Genomic DNA, 13,406 nt, shown 5'->3' on the forward strand with positions numbered 1-13,406 from the left:
ATACAATCCTTCAGAAATCATTTTAACATGATTTGGCACTCAAGAAACATTACTTATTATCATTAATATTGAAAACAGCTGTGATGCTTAATATATTTGAGGAAACCATGATATGTTTTTTCCAGGATTCCTTAAATATAACGTGCAAAAGAACAGCATTTATTTAAACATGAAAGCATGTATAATGTTACAATAAGTTTCTATCACTTTTAATCAGTTTAATGCATCCTTGCTGAATATTTATTTATATAAAAATAATAACAATTAATTATCTTACATTTGGTTTGGAAAGTAGTGTATATATGCATAGCATGATGCAAATATTGTTTCAACATTAATGATAAAGTCTGAGTGTCAGCCAAACAAAAATTCGAATGGAATAAAATTAAAACAAAAACATATAAATAGTCTAATCCTCATTAAAAAGGTTAATTCTTTCATAAAATAACTGGATTGTGGTTGTGGCCAGCTTGTTGGCACGGTCAGCAACTGGTAGGCAGCAGGCCAAGCAGGTTGCCCCCATAGGGACAGTTCCAGCCGCTCGTGTCTGAGACTTGAGCTGTGCTTGTCTGCTCTGTGCAGCTCAGTATCCAACAGACGTGAGCGAGACACACAGGCCTGGCATTACCACCGCTCACACGCTAATCCTGCCCAGACCAAACAGCTTACCCTGTCCAGGGGGGAACATGCTCGTGAAAGCAGGTGTTAATTAGAGCCAGCTCAGTGCGGCGGTGCTGCTGGTGTATGCGTGTCTGGGATTTAGCTTGTGAAGAATGGGTGGGCTCATGTGCTGTGACATCACACCCATACCGTCCCAGTGAGGGAGTGCAAACCGACAGGACTTTCATTGTTCGGTGGGAACGGGATCCATGTGTTAGAAATCCTCCTCCCACGTGCCGCAGACACAGACTCGGACTGAAACCCAACTCCGGGCCCAGGAGCACCATGCTGATGAAAGACAGTGTTAAGGCTCCAGAAATCCCAGCCTGTCACACCACAGCTCAGCCATCGCCACCCCCAGCCCATGGCCTTATGGGAGATGGAGTCTGAGTGTGGGGGTGGTTAGAAGAGGGGAAAATAGGGGAGTGTGTTGAGCAGATGAAGTATATAATTCACATTCTTTAATACTTCAAAAAGGATAAAATCTCCAACTCAAGCTAGCTCTTGAAAGCAGAAGAGGAAAACTTTTTGAACAAGATAGCAAATAACAGTGCAGTCAGACATATAAAGCCTATATTTAAAATCTGTATATTAATGCACCTGCAAAGTCAGTTCTAGTATTTTGTTTTAGTAAATTGTTTTAGTATGATTTTTCAATTTAGGAACATTTTCTTATTGATTCTGAAGAAAGAAAATCAACAGATTTGGAGAGATTTAGCATTACATCACTTGCTCACCAATGGATCATCTGCAGTGAATGGGTGCCGTCAGAATGAGAGTCCAAATAGCTGATACAAGCATTGCAATAATCCACAAGACTCAAGTGCTTCAATTAAATATTTGTGATTTTGATATTTTCCTCAATAAACAAATAAATAAGATACTTCTGAATGGCCTACAATGGAGAAAGAAGCTTTTTTGGAATGGTGTACTTACATCATCTTACCAGCAGGGGTTAGTTGGACCATGCTAACAGGCCAAACCTTGACCTCTTGGTCTGAATTGCATGTGCTTAAAGCTCCTGTGGCTTTATTTTTAAATGGAGCTCTTGCATGAAGCTTACTTCCCCTACCCAAAGTGTTCCCATGGTTTTAGCGAGCTGAGTGATGTTGAGTGAGCCGACCCTGAACAAGGTCCTCCAGTGCCCATTTACACAGACACACATGCTCACATCAGACCCTACACAATCAAGCAGTTCAAGCATTTATCCAAACAAGGGTTTATCCAGTCGTATAAAACGATTGATCTTCCAAAAGATTCTGGATTCCATCAAGTTTTCTCTTTCCAGTAGAATTAGCTAACTGACGAATTTAGAGAGGAGGACTATCTATCTATCTATCTATCTTAGTCTTGAAACTGTTTTCTAGGTGCTACACTTGCTGTTTTCCAGAACGTGCATCTGTAAATGTCTGGAATTTCTTTTGATTCCAAGAATAATGTTCTTACTACCTAAAAGGAGCCACTGAAGTCATTGTCATTCATCAATAAAGTGATAAACAGACATTTAAATATATGTCTAATCTCTTAGATAGATTCCAATAATAAGACAAAAACATAATACTTAATAATGCATAATATAATACAAATATTTGACATTGAATAATTGTAAGTCGCTTTGGATAAAAGCGTCTGCTAAATGACTAAATAAAAATAAATAAGAATAAGGAAATATAATAAAATAACAATGAATAAATAATTCAATAAATTAATTATTTAAAAAAAATAATAATAGAAAGTTGAGCTGAAAAACAATTTAATATGTTTTTTTATATCGATTTGACCTGAATGGGTTTGTGAATTCAGAAGCACCAGATGTAAAATAAAATAGCAGTAATTTTAAGGAGGAATCTGGGGAATGTTGAAACACATGTATACTATGTCTCTTAATCTATCAGCCTCTCAAAATATGTACCAGTTGATCCCTCATCTTTTACTGCAGACGATAAAAAAAATGAGGTAATAACTTTTATTGCTCATGTGTCTGTGCTATAGTAAGAGGGTCTATTGTTCGGTGTAGCAGATCCTGATGGTTGTGGTTCACTGAGTCGAGGATCTCACAGGGGCAGCACCTTCAGCTGCCAGGATCAATAGTATTGGGTATTAAACTGCTGTGGCAGATACCGGATCAGATGAAACTATCAGACAAGACTTCTTTTGTTTGGTAAGGGCTGTCTGGCGTCTGATACACCTCTGAGAGAGAGACAGGAGGAGGTAGACTGAAACAGCGCAGCTGATGGATAGCTACTGTGGTTCTCCACTATGGGCTGCCATGTGCACATAGTTAAGTGTTACTGAAGGATCGTTAAATTAAATTATAATAAATTGAAATAAATAATTTAAATTAAAAAAATAAATTAAAAATATTTGTATTATTTTCTCAACATAGCTTTTTGTATGTAACCTGGAAAAACAAACAAACTTTTTTTAAATAATTTTATTGCCAGAGCTTACTTAGACTAAGATGGTAGATGGCACTCAGAAATTTTCCACTTTTAACATAATGGTTTCCCGATTTAATATTTTCTACATATGTGTCAAGCAGTGATTTTCATGTTCCATTTTAGATTATTCATGGGGCGCTGTGGCCAGGTCCTGTCCTGTTTCTTTCCTGCTGTGAGGTGCAGTAAATGGTCAGTCCAAACTACTAACAAACAACAAAAGAGATTATTTTTAGTAGATTCAAATAAAATCTCCTCTCTACTTTGGGTTATAAGAGCTGTCAAAGGAACATGGCAGGAAGTCCTGCATAATTTAAAACTGCACTGCATGTCTCTGGCCCATCTTGAATGATTGTGCAATGAAACTGTGAGATTTACTTCTCCTGAGGGGATCACTAATCATTACAGGGACTTTTGGGGGGCGTGGATCTTCGCTGACCACATCCTCTAAATAGAAGCTGTTTCAAAAGATTCTCACACACACACATGCACATGCACACACACCTGAACAGGCAAGACACATGCATTTTTCTTCTACTTTTTCCTAGTGGACGTACTGTCTTGGGAGGATGTGCGGAAGCTATCACACATTTCCTCTGTTTCTTCCTCCCCTCTTTCCCAGCAGTTTCTTCCCGAGACAAGGGAGCAAATATCAGACAGTTCTGTAAAGACAGAAACTAGAGTAAATTTGCAGGTTATCTTAGGACAATAGTGTAGAGATGGCTGTCATAGAAAAACTGCAGACTAGTTTTATTATGTTACTTCATGGCTCAGTGGTTTGATCCTCTGAGTCTCTGTACTGATATGTGATAAAAGCTCATAATAGTAAAGACTGATTCTGGTAACTGATCATTACTGGCTGTAAGAGCTAATTGAGTGATTGACTGATTGATTGATTGATTGATTGATTGATTCCTTCGTTCGTTCATTCGTTCATTCGTTCAATTGACATCCTTTTAGTCCTAAATATCTTAGTACATACAAGGAAATTATAATCATTTTTTATTCTTAACAACACTGAAAAAAATGGAAAAATATCTCAGTAATTAACTGGTACATTTTGCAAACAATAACAAAAAATAAAAACAACAACAACAAGTAAGACATTAAATTAAACAATTTTTTTTAAAGTAGAATAAATGAAATAGTATTTTCTTGTAAAACATATTCCAATAATCTTTGTTTTAGTTACAACTTTGAAAAACATTTTTACATTAAACCTCATTAGGTATGATGACTGATCGACTGAATTGCAATAAATAAATACAAAGAGATCAGTACAAAAAGAATATAATCCAAGTGAATAAAAATAATTATACTTACTATGGAAAAATGTATTTGTGTCATTAAATGGTTTCTGAGGTATAATGGCTCTAACAGCATAAACAAACAAAAAATAAGATTTGTGTATGAAAGAAATAATTAATAAAAATGATTAAAATAAAAGCACCTACTATGGAAGAATTTATTAATGTCATGAAAGGCATTTTTATTGTTACAATGTGTCTAATATATGTGATAGCACAAATAAACAAATAAATAACTGAAAACATAAAAGGAATATTCAAATTATTAAAAATAAAAATAAGTCTTATGGAAGAATTTATTAATTTCATAATTAATTTCATACTGGACAAAAATAGATTGATTATAGTACTGACTTTTATTTTGTAAACCAGAAGTAAATAATATTGTGTAATTTTCATCTAGCCTACTCAAGAAGTAAGAAAGCATATGTTTAATGTGCTCTCTGCTGAAGTCCATACTGCCAAATCTTCATACTTCCACAACAAGATCAACAGCGCTCCAGACACACGTAATCTCTTCAAAACTTTCAATTCTCTCCTCTGTCCCCCTCCGCCACCTCCTATCACTTCTATAACAGCTGATGATCTCGCCACATTCTTCACAGACAAAACCAGAACAATCAGTAGTCAATTCTCAGCCCCACACACACAGGACTTCAAACCAACCACACCCACTGCAAAAACTCCCATCTTCTCCTTCTGTCCCCTCACTGAGGCAGAAGTATCAAAACTTCTCCTCTCCAGCCATCCTACAACATGCCCTCTAGATCCAATCCCCTCGCACCTCCTCCAGGCAATCTCTCCTACACTTTTACCACCACTCACACATATCATCAACACATCTCTCCTCACAGGCACCTTCCCCACTGCATTCAAGCAGGCTCGGGTAGTCTGCAAAATGACTAAATGTAAATGTAAATGTAATGTTATTTGGTTTTGGTCTTGTAATGCTTAAAATGCTAAAGACTCGCTCTGAAAATTACTTGAATATGCTTTTCCCATTAAAAAAAGTTACCAGTAAAAAAGTGCAGTTATCAAAAATGTAGTTTGGCAAGGCTTATGGTTCAAGGGTCATGAAGCTTTGATGTCAGAGTGAAATGTTGCCTCTGTAAACAATAACACCATACAGATGGACCACAGCAACTGAAGCAAGGCCTGCGAGCCACGCTTTAATTCTGCAGCCGGCTCATAGATCTGACCTGCACACCTCCGGCTATCCATCACACCACCACCCACCCCACAAAACACCAAACAACACCAGCTTCTTTATGTGTTTCTACCATATTTATTGTATCTGAGCAATATGAAACGCAGTTGCATTACAGGCTGAATCTCTTGTTGCATAGCCAAACTAATATATTTATTAGTCTTGTTGTTTTGCTGGCCACAAAAAGGTCAAATTGAAAAAGCTTACAGTCAAGAGCTACTTTAAAATGTCTCTTACTGAAATGTACATTCGTCATCGAGAGCTCAGCCACAGAATGATGAAACTGCCCTACTTTGTCTTCTGGTTTCTTTAGTTAACTGTCAGTCTGAGCTGTGAGCGTTCATCCTGTTCAGTAGACCAGACTTCTCTACCATCTGTCTTTCTTTCTCTCGTTTCCTCTCTCCGTTTTACCCCAAGAGAATCCTCGTCTAAATGAAGTCACCGGGCAAACGAGTGCTAGTACTCAAGATCACGTTACTTAACATGCTATTTTTTGGGGGCCAAAATTAAACAAACCGGTACGGTTCCAAAGGACAAATCCCCTACTGTGCTTATTTTAGTAAACATCACAGGTGTAAATGGACCAATGTAGTGTCCTTTTATTAGGGGCTCTAATATCATAATTAAGTTTATACACATGGCTTATTTTCATAGTCATTACTAAAAAAGCAATAATAGTGCATGTAATGGTGGAAAGCAAGTCGAGGCGGCACAAGGGTAGCAGCACTGAGGGTCTTAACCCTATCATGGGTGTGTTTGGAACAATTCCTGCACCGGTCCACCTCACAGGCCACTCACCTCTCCTGTCTTTGTTTGGCCTGCCGGCCAGCCAGAGTATAGGCCCACCATTGTGAGTCCCTGGACCCTAGATGCTTTACCACTGTTTTCTTTGGGAAGCAGGAAATTGGATGACTGGCTACCTGCTACAACAACATCCTGTACTTGAGAAGTCATCTTTTCACTCCTACCCACCTATTATTCTCCACAGCACTACACCAGCGGTCACTCTCCAGACTTCTGGTGCGAATCGCCCCCACGTGGGCCGGTCTAAGTTCTGGTTGAAATCGATTTTCGGGCCCATCCAGATGCTTCCTTCAAAACTTTGGGGCCAAGAGCAGAGTTGATCCCAAGCATTGCACTTTCACCAGAACTTTGAGAGCTTTCTGGAAGATTATTATTATACTTAAAGGCATAGTTCACCCAAAAATGAAAATTCTGTTTTATTCACTCTCCCTCATGTCATTCCAAACTTGTATGACTTAAATTCTTCTTTCTTCTGTGTGAAGAACTACTTTTGTCCATACAATTAAAGTCATTTATTTTATAAGTGAAAACAGCTGAAACATTCTTCAAAATATCTTCTTTCGTCTTTTGAGAATAAAAAAGTAATGGAACTACATGATGGTGTGTAAATGTTGCAGAAAGTTCATTTTTGGGGGGAACTATCCCTTTAATGATAATGAAACAACCCATCTTGGATCATAAATCTATTTCAAATGTATTCATGTCACGCAAACCTCATCGTTTTAAATCTCATCGAATTGATTGCTGTTGATATTTATGTTCCGTTTATGAAATTTATGCATGCTTTTGGTGTAATGCTGCCTCCACGCCAGTGGGTGTCAGTATAAAATTGTCCATAATACAATTCAAATGAGACCGGAAGAAAAAATAATCACAATTCGTTTTTCTGTTTTCAAATTATTTATTTTTTTCTCATTTTTATGCAACATCTGTGTTTTATTAATTTCATATAAAAAGGTACAAAAAAAAAAAAAGAAAAAAATCCATCAAGGGAAACGATTTATTCTAAGAGCACCCTGACAACACAATTTAAGGAAAAAATAAAGACGTGATATCGATGCTTTGGTGGTTTGGCGTGATCCTGAGATTATCTAGTCATTCTGTGGAGCTTCACAGGTGTTTCTGATCAGGGTTCAGGCACCATCACCACAGTGTGAAAGACCTACATCATGCCGTCACGGCTGGAGGTCAAAGCTATTAAACCAGGGCATGAACAGTTAATGTAAATTGTTTTTACACGTGAGTAATTGGGTTTTTATAGGCCTCTGATTTCACTCGATCTGTTTATGAATGAAAGTGAAACATGTGGACTGAAAGTGGATGGTTCTTCCAAGCCGTTGAAGCTCTGTTGATAATTAGTCATCTGAACGAAAAGAGCAACAGGAAGCACGGACGCTTTTGTCCATGAAGCAGTGTAAAGTGATACGTGGAAGGACTAGTGAAAAATTGGACAGCGGAGTGATTTGGGTGACTGTAAATATGAGAAAATGTCTAGATCGGAGCTTTACTCGGAGCTGGGTGACGCAGCGGAGTCCATCTCATCTGCTTCAAGGTCGTGAGGAGATGCAGGCTGTCCTCCTTTCACTCTCTTCCACTTCATCCGTCTGTTTTGAAACCATACTTTCACCTGTGAATAAAAACGATGATGCATTAAAACTGTCTGGAAATGATGTTGAGTATAAATGCATACTCTCTTGAGTGATTCGAAATGATTCTGCAGCCAGCAAATCAAGAGATTTGTGACATTATTTTTGACGGCTAAGCTCTGAGGAAAGCAAGTCTGTGACCCCTGTGCATCCCTCGCTCCCTGTGGAAACACAGGAACATGGACCATCTGTTTCCACACTATTTTTACATGCTCTTTCTTGACTGAATCTGTCTGCCACTCATTTTGAAAGCAAAGGGTGGCAGACGGCCAAGATATGTAGGATGCATCGGAAAAAGTGGAGAAAGAGTTGCAAAGGGATTCGGGAGAAGCCCGGGGTTGTGCTGGGATCTGGCATATGCTTGGGACTCAGGCCTGGGAAAACCATCAAGGACCAAGCTAAGTGTGGTCTGAGCCTAAGAAAAAAAGAGCCTAGTCCGAAATCGCTGAAGGGCGAAGTCAGGGATTGATGGGATGACGGCTCTGCTTCGGTATTGTCAATCATATTTCACACAGACTCAATTGATGGATGAGTGTTTCCTTCGCTGCTTTCAGCCAAAAATACCACTAGCATTAGCTGAAGTATCTTTTGTACCTGTCTCTCAGTGAGGTCAAGGTTGACAGCGATCTCGTAGCGGCGCAGGCGGGTCAAGTAGTTGTGGTGGGTGAACTCGGCTTCCAGCTCCCGGAGTTGCTCTTTGGTAAAGGCAGTACGTTCCTTTCTGGCCTTGCAGTTCGAGTCTACTTTGAAGCTTGAGTCCTGAATATCTAGAGGATACAAAGGAAAAAGAGACTAGTTAGCATGAGACAGTTAAATCATATTTTAAAGCAAACATTTATTAAACAGGTTTATTTAAAAGAATAGTTCACCAGAAAATAAAAAAATACAGTTTGACTTTACTCAGTGGAACACATAAGAAGATATTTAGTGGGGTGTGTGGGTCTAATGTAGTTTTGGACCCTACTGACTTTCATTGCCATTAGGCACATATCAAAATGTCTTCTTTTTTGTTCCACAGAAAAAAGAAAGTTGTGCAGGTTTGGAATGACATGAGGTTGAGTAAATGATGACAGAATTTTCAAATATTCCTTGAAAAAATAATAAACTCAAATGCAACACTGAAGTTCAGCTCCCCCAGGAGCGGCGTGTGTTTTCATGCATGTTAAGTTTAAAACTCTGTCTGCATTAAAACATGGTTACAAGGCGTTTTGTGGGCCACACGGGGCACACATTTGCACTGGGCTCAGTTCAGATCACAGGGTGTTTGAGCCCCAGTTAAAGCATGCCGGGAGTTTGGGGGTTGTCGGGGCCACAACTGACCACAGAGGACTCAAGTTAGCAAGGAATGCACCGGAACATTGTTAAATCCGCTAACAAAAGAACAAAGGCTCGGATGGGTCTAGCTGAAATCTCAGACTGTGAATCTGTGCCTTATATACTCCCTGACACTGAAAAACATTTTCCTTCCAAATGCATTCATGTTTAATGAGTTATTCCAACCTTGTGACTCTTTATATTAGAACTGGTAGCACTGAAAGAAAGCTGATGCGATTTCTGCAAAATGACTTTAATTTGTCAATGTGAGAATTCGTGCTTCATGTTCACCAGATCTTGGCCAGACTGTGAAATGGACTGGACTGCCAGATGTGAGTGGGAAAGTGAGACAAGTACTTTCTCACATATGGCAACCTGTAGCCTCTGTTCCTTTTAGAAGGCGCGTTATTATCGTCATTAAAGTCCTGTTCATTTAAATGCACTGCCGAGGGTAATAAATGGAAAGGTGGTGGCAGGTTGGGGGAGAAACACCTGGCACTGTGTGTATGTGCATGCTCCAAAAAAACAGACTCCAATAAATTTACCCAGCAAAAGCCCATAAACATTTAGGGAGCAACCTCTCCCCCCCGGTGGGGTGTCTGGTGGGCATTTGGCATTTTATGTAGAAGGCACTAAAGTAATTTGACCAAATGAAGTCAAGATTAATTGACAAGCTTGATTTTATGCCAGTTATTGTCAGTTACCAAACAAAAGGGAACAGTCAAAATGACTGTCTATAAATGTGTTAAACACATATTCAACACATACTAATAATCTTTATTAATACTAATAAAAGGCAACTAACAGAAGAGCTGAAAAAATATATCTACACACACACACACACACACACACACACACCCACACATAACATAATGTATTCAGTATATTTAAATAAAATTAATTTTCTTCTGTTGTCTCAATTCATGTAATTGAATTGTTTTCTATGACAATTTTACTTCTCTAAACTGAAATAAACTGCAGACCTGTGATGTAAGAGAAAGAAAAATGATGAGTAAATCCTTTGTTATTCAGAATTCATTTTGGGAGCGAATATCACATCTGTTTACAATTTCATGCAATCATTGAGTGTCTGCTTGTCATTTCAGGTAAAAAAAAAAAACTGGTGAAAACATAATCACTACCAGATTTGATTATCATATCCTTGCCAAAATTTTCACACCTTCATTCTATCATTTACACCAACACCTTCCCTCATATTAATGCACGCCTTAAACTTCAACCTCGGTGATGAATATTTTCATGATGGTGAATTTCTCTCCAGTCAAATGGAGAGTGTGTTCTGTGGAGATCCTGTTACTGCTTAGCGACAGGAAAATGTCAATGGATAAGAATGTAGATGTGGGATCGCAGGCAAGTTATATTACAGACGTGGTCTGGCTTGTTTCGACCGCAAGTGATGTAGGGTTACATTAAGGTAAATCAGAGAAGGAAAGAGTATATTTATTCCCCACATTAGACTATGAGGCCTGGATGCATTGCTGTAGCAGAAGGCATGTGATATGGATTTGAGCTAATCATTTTTAAATGCCACTCATAACGAATATTGTCTTGCTGTTTTGGCCAGTGCTATACAAATCACTAATGGAGAAATATATTTATCTTCAAGAAATTTTCCCTGATCCCAGAAAAGCGGTCTCAGTTTCCACAGAAAGGCTGAGAGATGAAATTAATGCACCAGATGTGCCACAAACACTGAGGTTCACTTTTCCTCCTCTCAGAATAGCGTGAAATCGGAAATATGGAGAGCGTTCATTACAAAAATGATGTAGATATGGATATCATTAGCCAGAAACTGTAGGACTCATCAAAACCTACATTTATTTAGATATGAAAATGGTGAATATGAACTTTTGACACAAAACTTTACATTTTGATTCAGAGAACACTATCGAGGTGCTGTAAAGGTAATTTTAATAATAATAATAAACCTTCTATGAATCAATTGCAGTAATTTGAGACTTCTGATACTGGACACAAGATGCTGGCTTCATTTTTGAACATCTTTTCTTTTGGAAGTCCAGTATATTAGACATGAAGAGATTCATAACACATATATCCACTTATTCATATACAGTCCATGACAACAAAATCTGATTCTTTTGTTGACATTTACATTTTAGATCTTTTACATCTTTCATTTGAATCAAAATATTTTGCATCTTTCATTTGAATCAAAATATTTTAGAAAATCAGATCTGTGTTGAGAAAGTGTGACAGACAGATGATTTGAAAACAATAGCAAAAACTTTAAAGCTGGACTTTACCTAAGAACCTCCAACAATAGAAGGAAACAACTGCAGAATAATATGCACAAGATAATGTGTTATAGGTCATCCTTCATGTGCATGCTTGCTGTGAGGAGTTTTAAATAGAATATCTGGAGTAAAATCTATTACTTCCTTAGTTCAACCGAAAATGAAAATTCTGTCATCGTTCACCCTCTTTTTATATATATTTTATTATTCGGCGAAACAAACAAAAAAGGAAAAGTGTTTTTTGCCCATACAATGAAAGTCAGTGGGTTTGAGTGTTGTTTTGGACCCCACTGACTTTCATTACATAGACAAAAACAGTTGTGATAATTGATCTTTTTTGTTTGACACAGAAGAAAGAAAGTCATCCAGGTTTAAAATGATGAGAATGTGAGTAAATGATCACAGAACTTTCGTTTTTGGATAAAGACAGACCACTATCGCTATAACCACAGTGACGGTGTGTTTGTCAACACAAACAACCCTTACTGAATTTTGTGCACAACTGATGCTAAGTTAAATATTGTACATAAAGCGCTACAATTTCTGAGCAGGCAACAAATGAGAAAGTTCACATGATTCGGAGTGAATCACTCCAGCCATTGCCTCATATCTCATTCACTCTTGTCTAAATGACTCACCTGTGATTTCTCTTTTCCGTTTGGAGCTTTTTTTCTCTGTGTCAACCGCTTGCACACTTTTAGGAGAGTATTCTCCCTCAAGACATGCTGTGACTGCTCCAGGCAGCCTGTCTCCCCCTGCACTGTTCAATTCAGCTCCCACCGCTTCTGCCGCCCGCTGGCACGGCTCCTGCCCTCTGCCTCTGGGTTCACAAGGAGAGAATTGCCACTCCGTCCGCTGGTACCCGCCGTGAGCCTCCGGATACAGTCTGTCCTCACGAGGGTAAGCGTGCGGTGCCGGCACCAAGGAGAAGTCTGTGTAGGCCAGGAAATCGTGCTTCTGGTGCAGGGCGAATGGGGCCTGCTGGTAGGGCTGCAGCCCGGCTCCGGACCCTCCTGAATGGGGGCTCCTGACACATCCCCACAGAGCGCTGCCCGTGTGAGGGCTCCGCATGCAACTGCTGGCTGGCTGATCCATGCTGAAGAGCACACAGCACAGAGTAGGTGTCCTCAGAGATGCAGCTTTTTGGGTCTGGTGCAAGTCAACGTGGGAAATATCCACTTCAGCATGTGCACATCAATGCCTCAAAGTCCACCTTTGCAAATCAATAAGCAGATGTTTGAAAGCAGACCGCCTTTCCGTTAGTCTGGTGTAAAACATCAGCTCACACACTCTCTCATTCAGCTTTCAGCCTGACCCACTACATCCACTCTCAGCTCTACATGCTCTTTTCACAGTTCTGAGACATTCCTGACAAGCGATCCCTCCTCCTTTTTAAACACTTAGGTGGGAAAGAGTAGCAAGTTTATGGAGTGTAACGTGAGCTTGCAGAGGAGGAGTCCTGCGGTCCACATGTTGGTACCCCCCAACCCAGCCCTGCCTCATATACTATTAATCATGGGGGATTTTATATGCACATCTAATGGGATTTCCAGGTGCTGGCTTTTAAAGGAACATTGTCTATAAAATATTAAATGAACACCCACATAGGAAAGTTGACCGGATCCTTTTTAGCTTCTTTTATCCCCAAAACCTCCATTTTCACTCTTCTACATTTTTGTGCAATTCACGGTTTAGGTGGGAATTTGTACCCCACTCAGTATGGACTGTGCTCCATCCTTGTGCTCTGTAGTCTG

General features: G+C 39.1%; 1 protein-coding gene across 1 annotated transcript; it reads right to left on the reverse strand.

Annotated features, from left to right (window-relative positions):
- Positions 1-7,417: 7,417 nt before the first annotated feature.
- Positions 7,418-13,029, reverse strand: LOC107669480 (homeobox protein MOX-1-like). Its single transcript, XM_016461721.1, has 3 exons — positions 12,291-13,029; positions 8,657-8,829; positions 7,418-8,043 (listed from the first exon to the last, which is right to left on the reverse strand). Exons 1-3 carry the CDS (start codon positions 12,745-12,747, stop codon positions 7,921-7,923), a joined length of 753 nt encoding a protein of 250 aa, XP_016317207.1. The 5' UTR covers positions 12,748-13,029; the 3' UTR covers positions 7,418-7,920.
- Between the last annotated feature and the right edge of the window lie 377 nt (positions 13,030-13,406).

The sequence above is a fragment of the Sinocyclocheilus anshuiensis genome, unplaced genomic scaffold (assembly GCF_001515605.1).
Source record: "Sinocyclocheilus anshuiensis isolate Anshui unplaced genomic scaffold, SAMN03320099.WGS_v1.1 scaffold252, whole genome shotgun sequence".
Classification (NCBI taxonomy): domain Eukaryota; kingdom Metazoa; phylum Chordata; class Actinopteri; order Cypriniformes; family Cyprinidae; genus Sinocyclocheilus; species Sinocyclocheilus anshuiensis.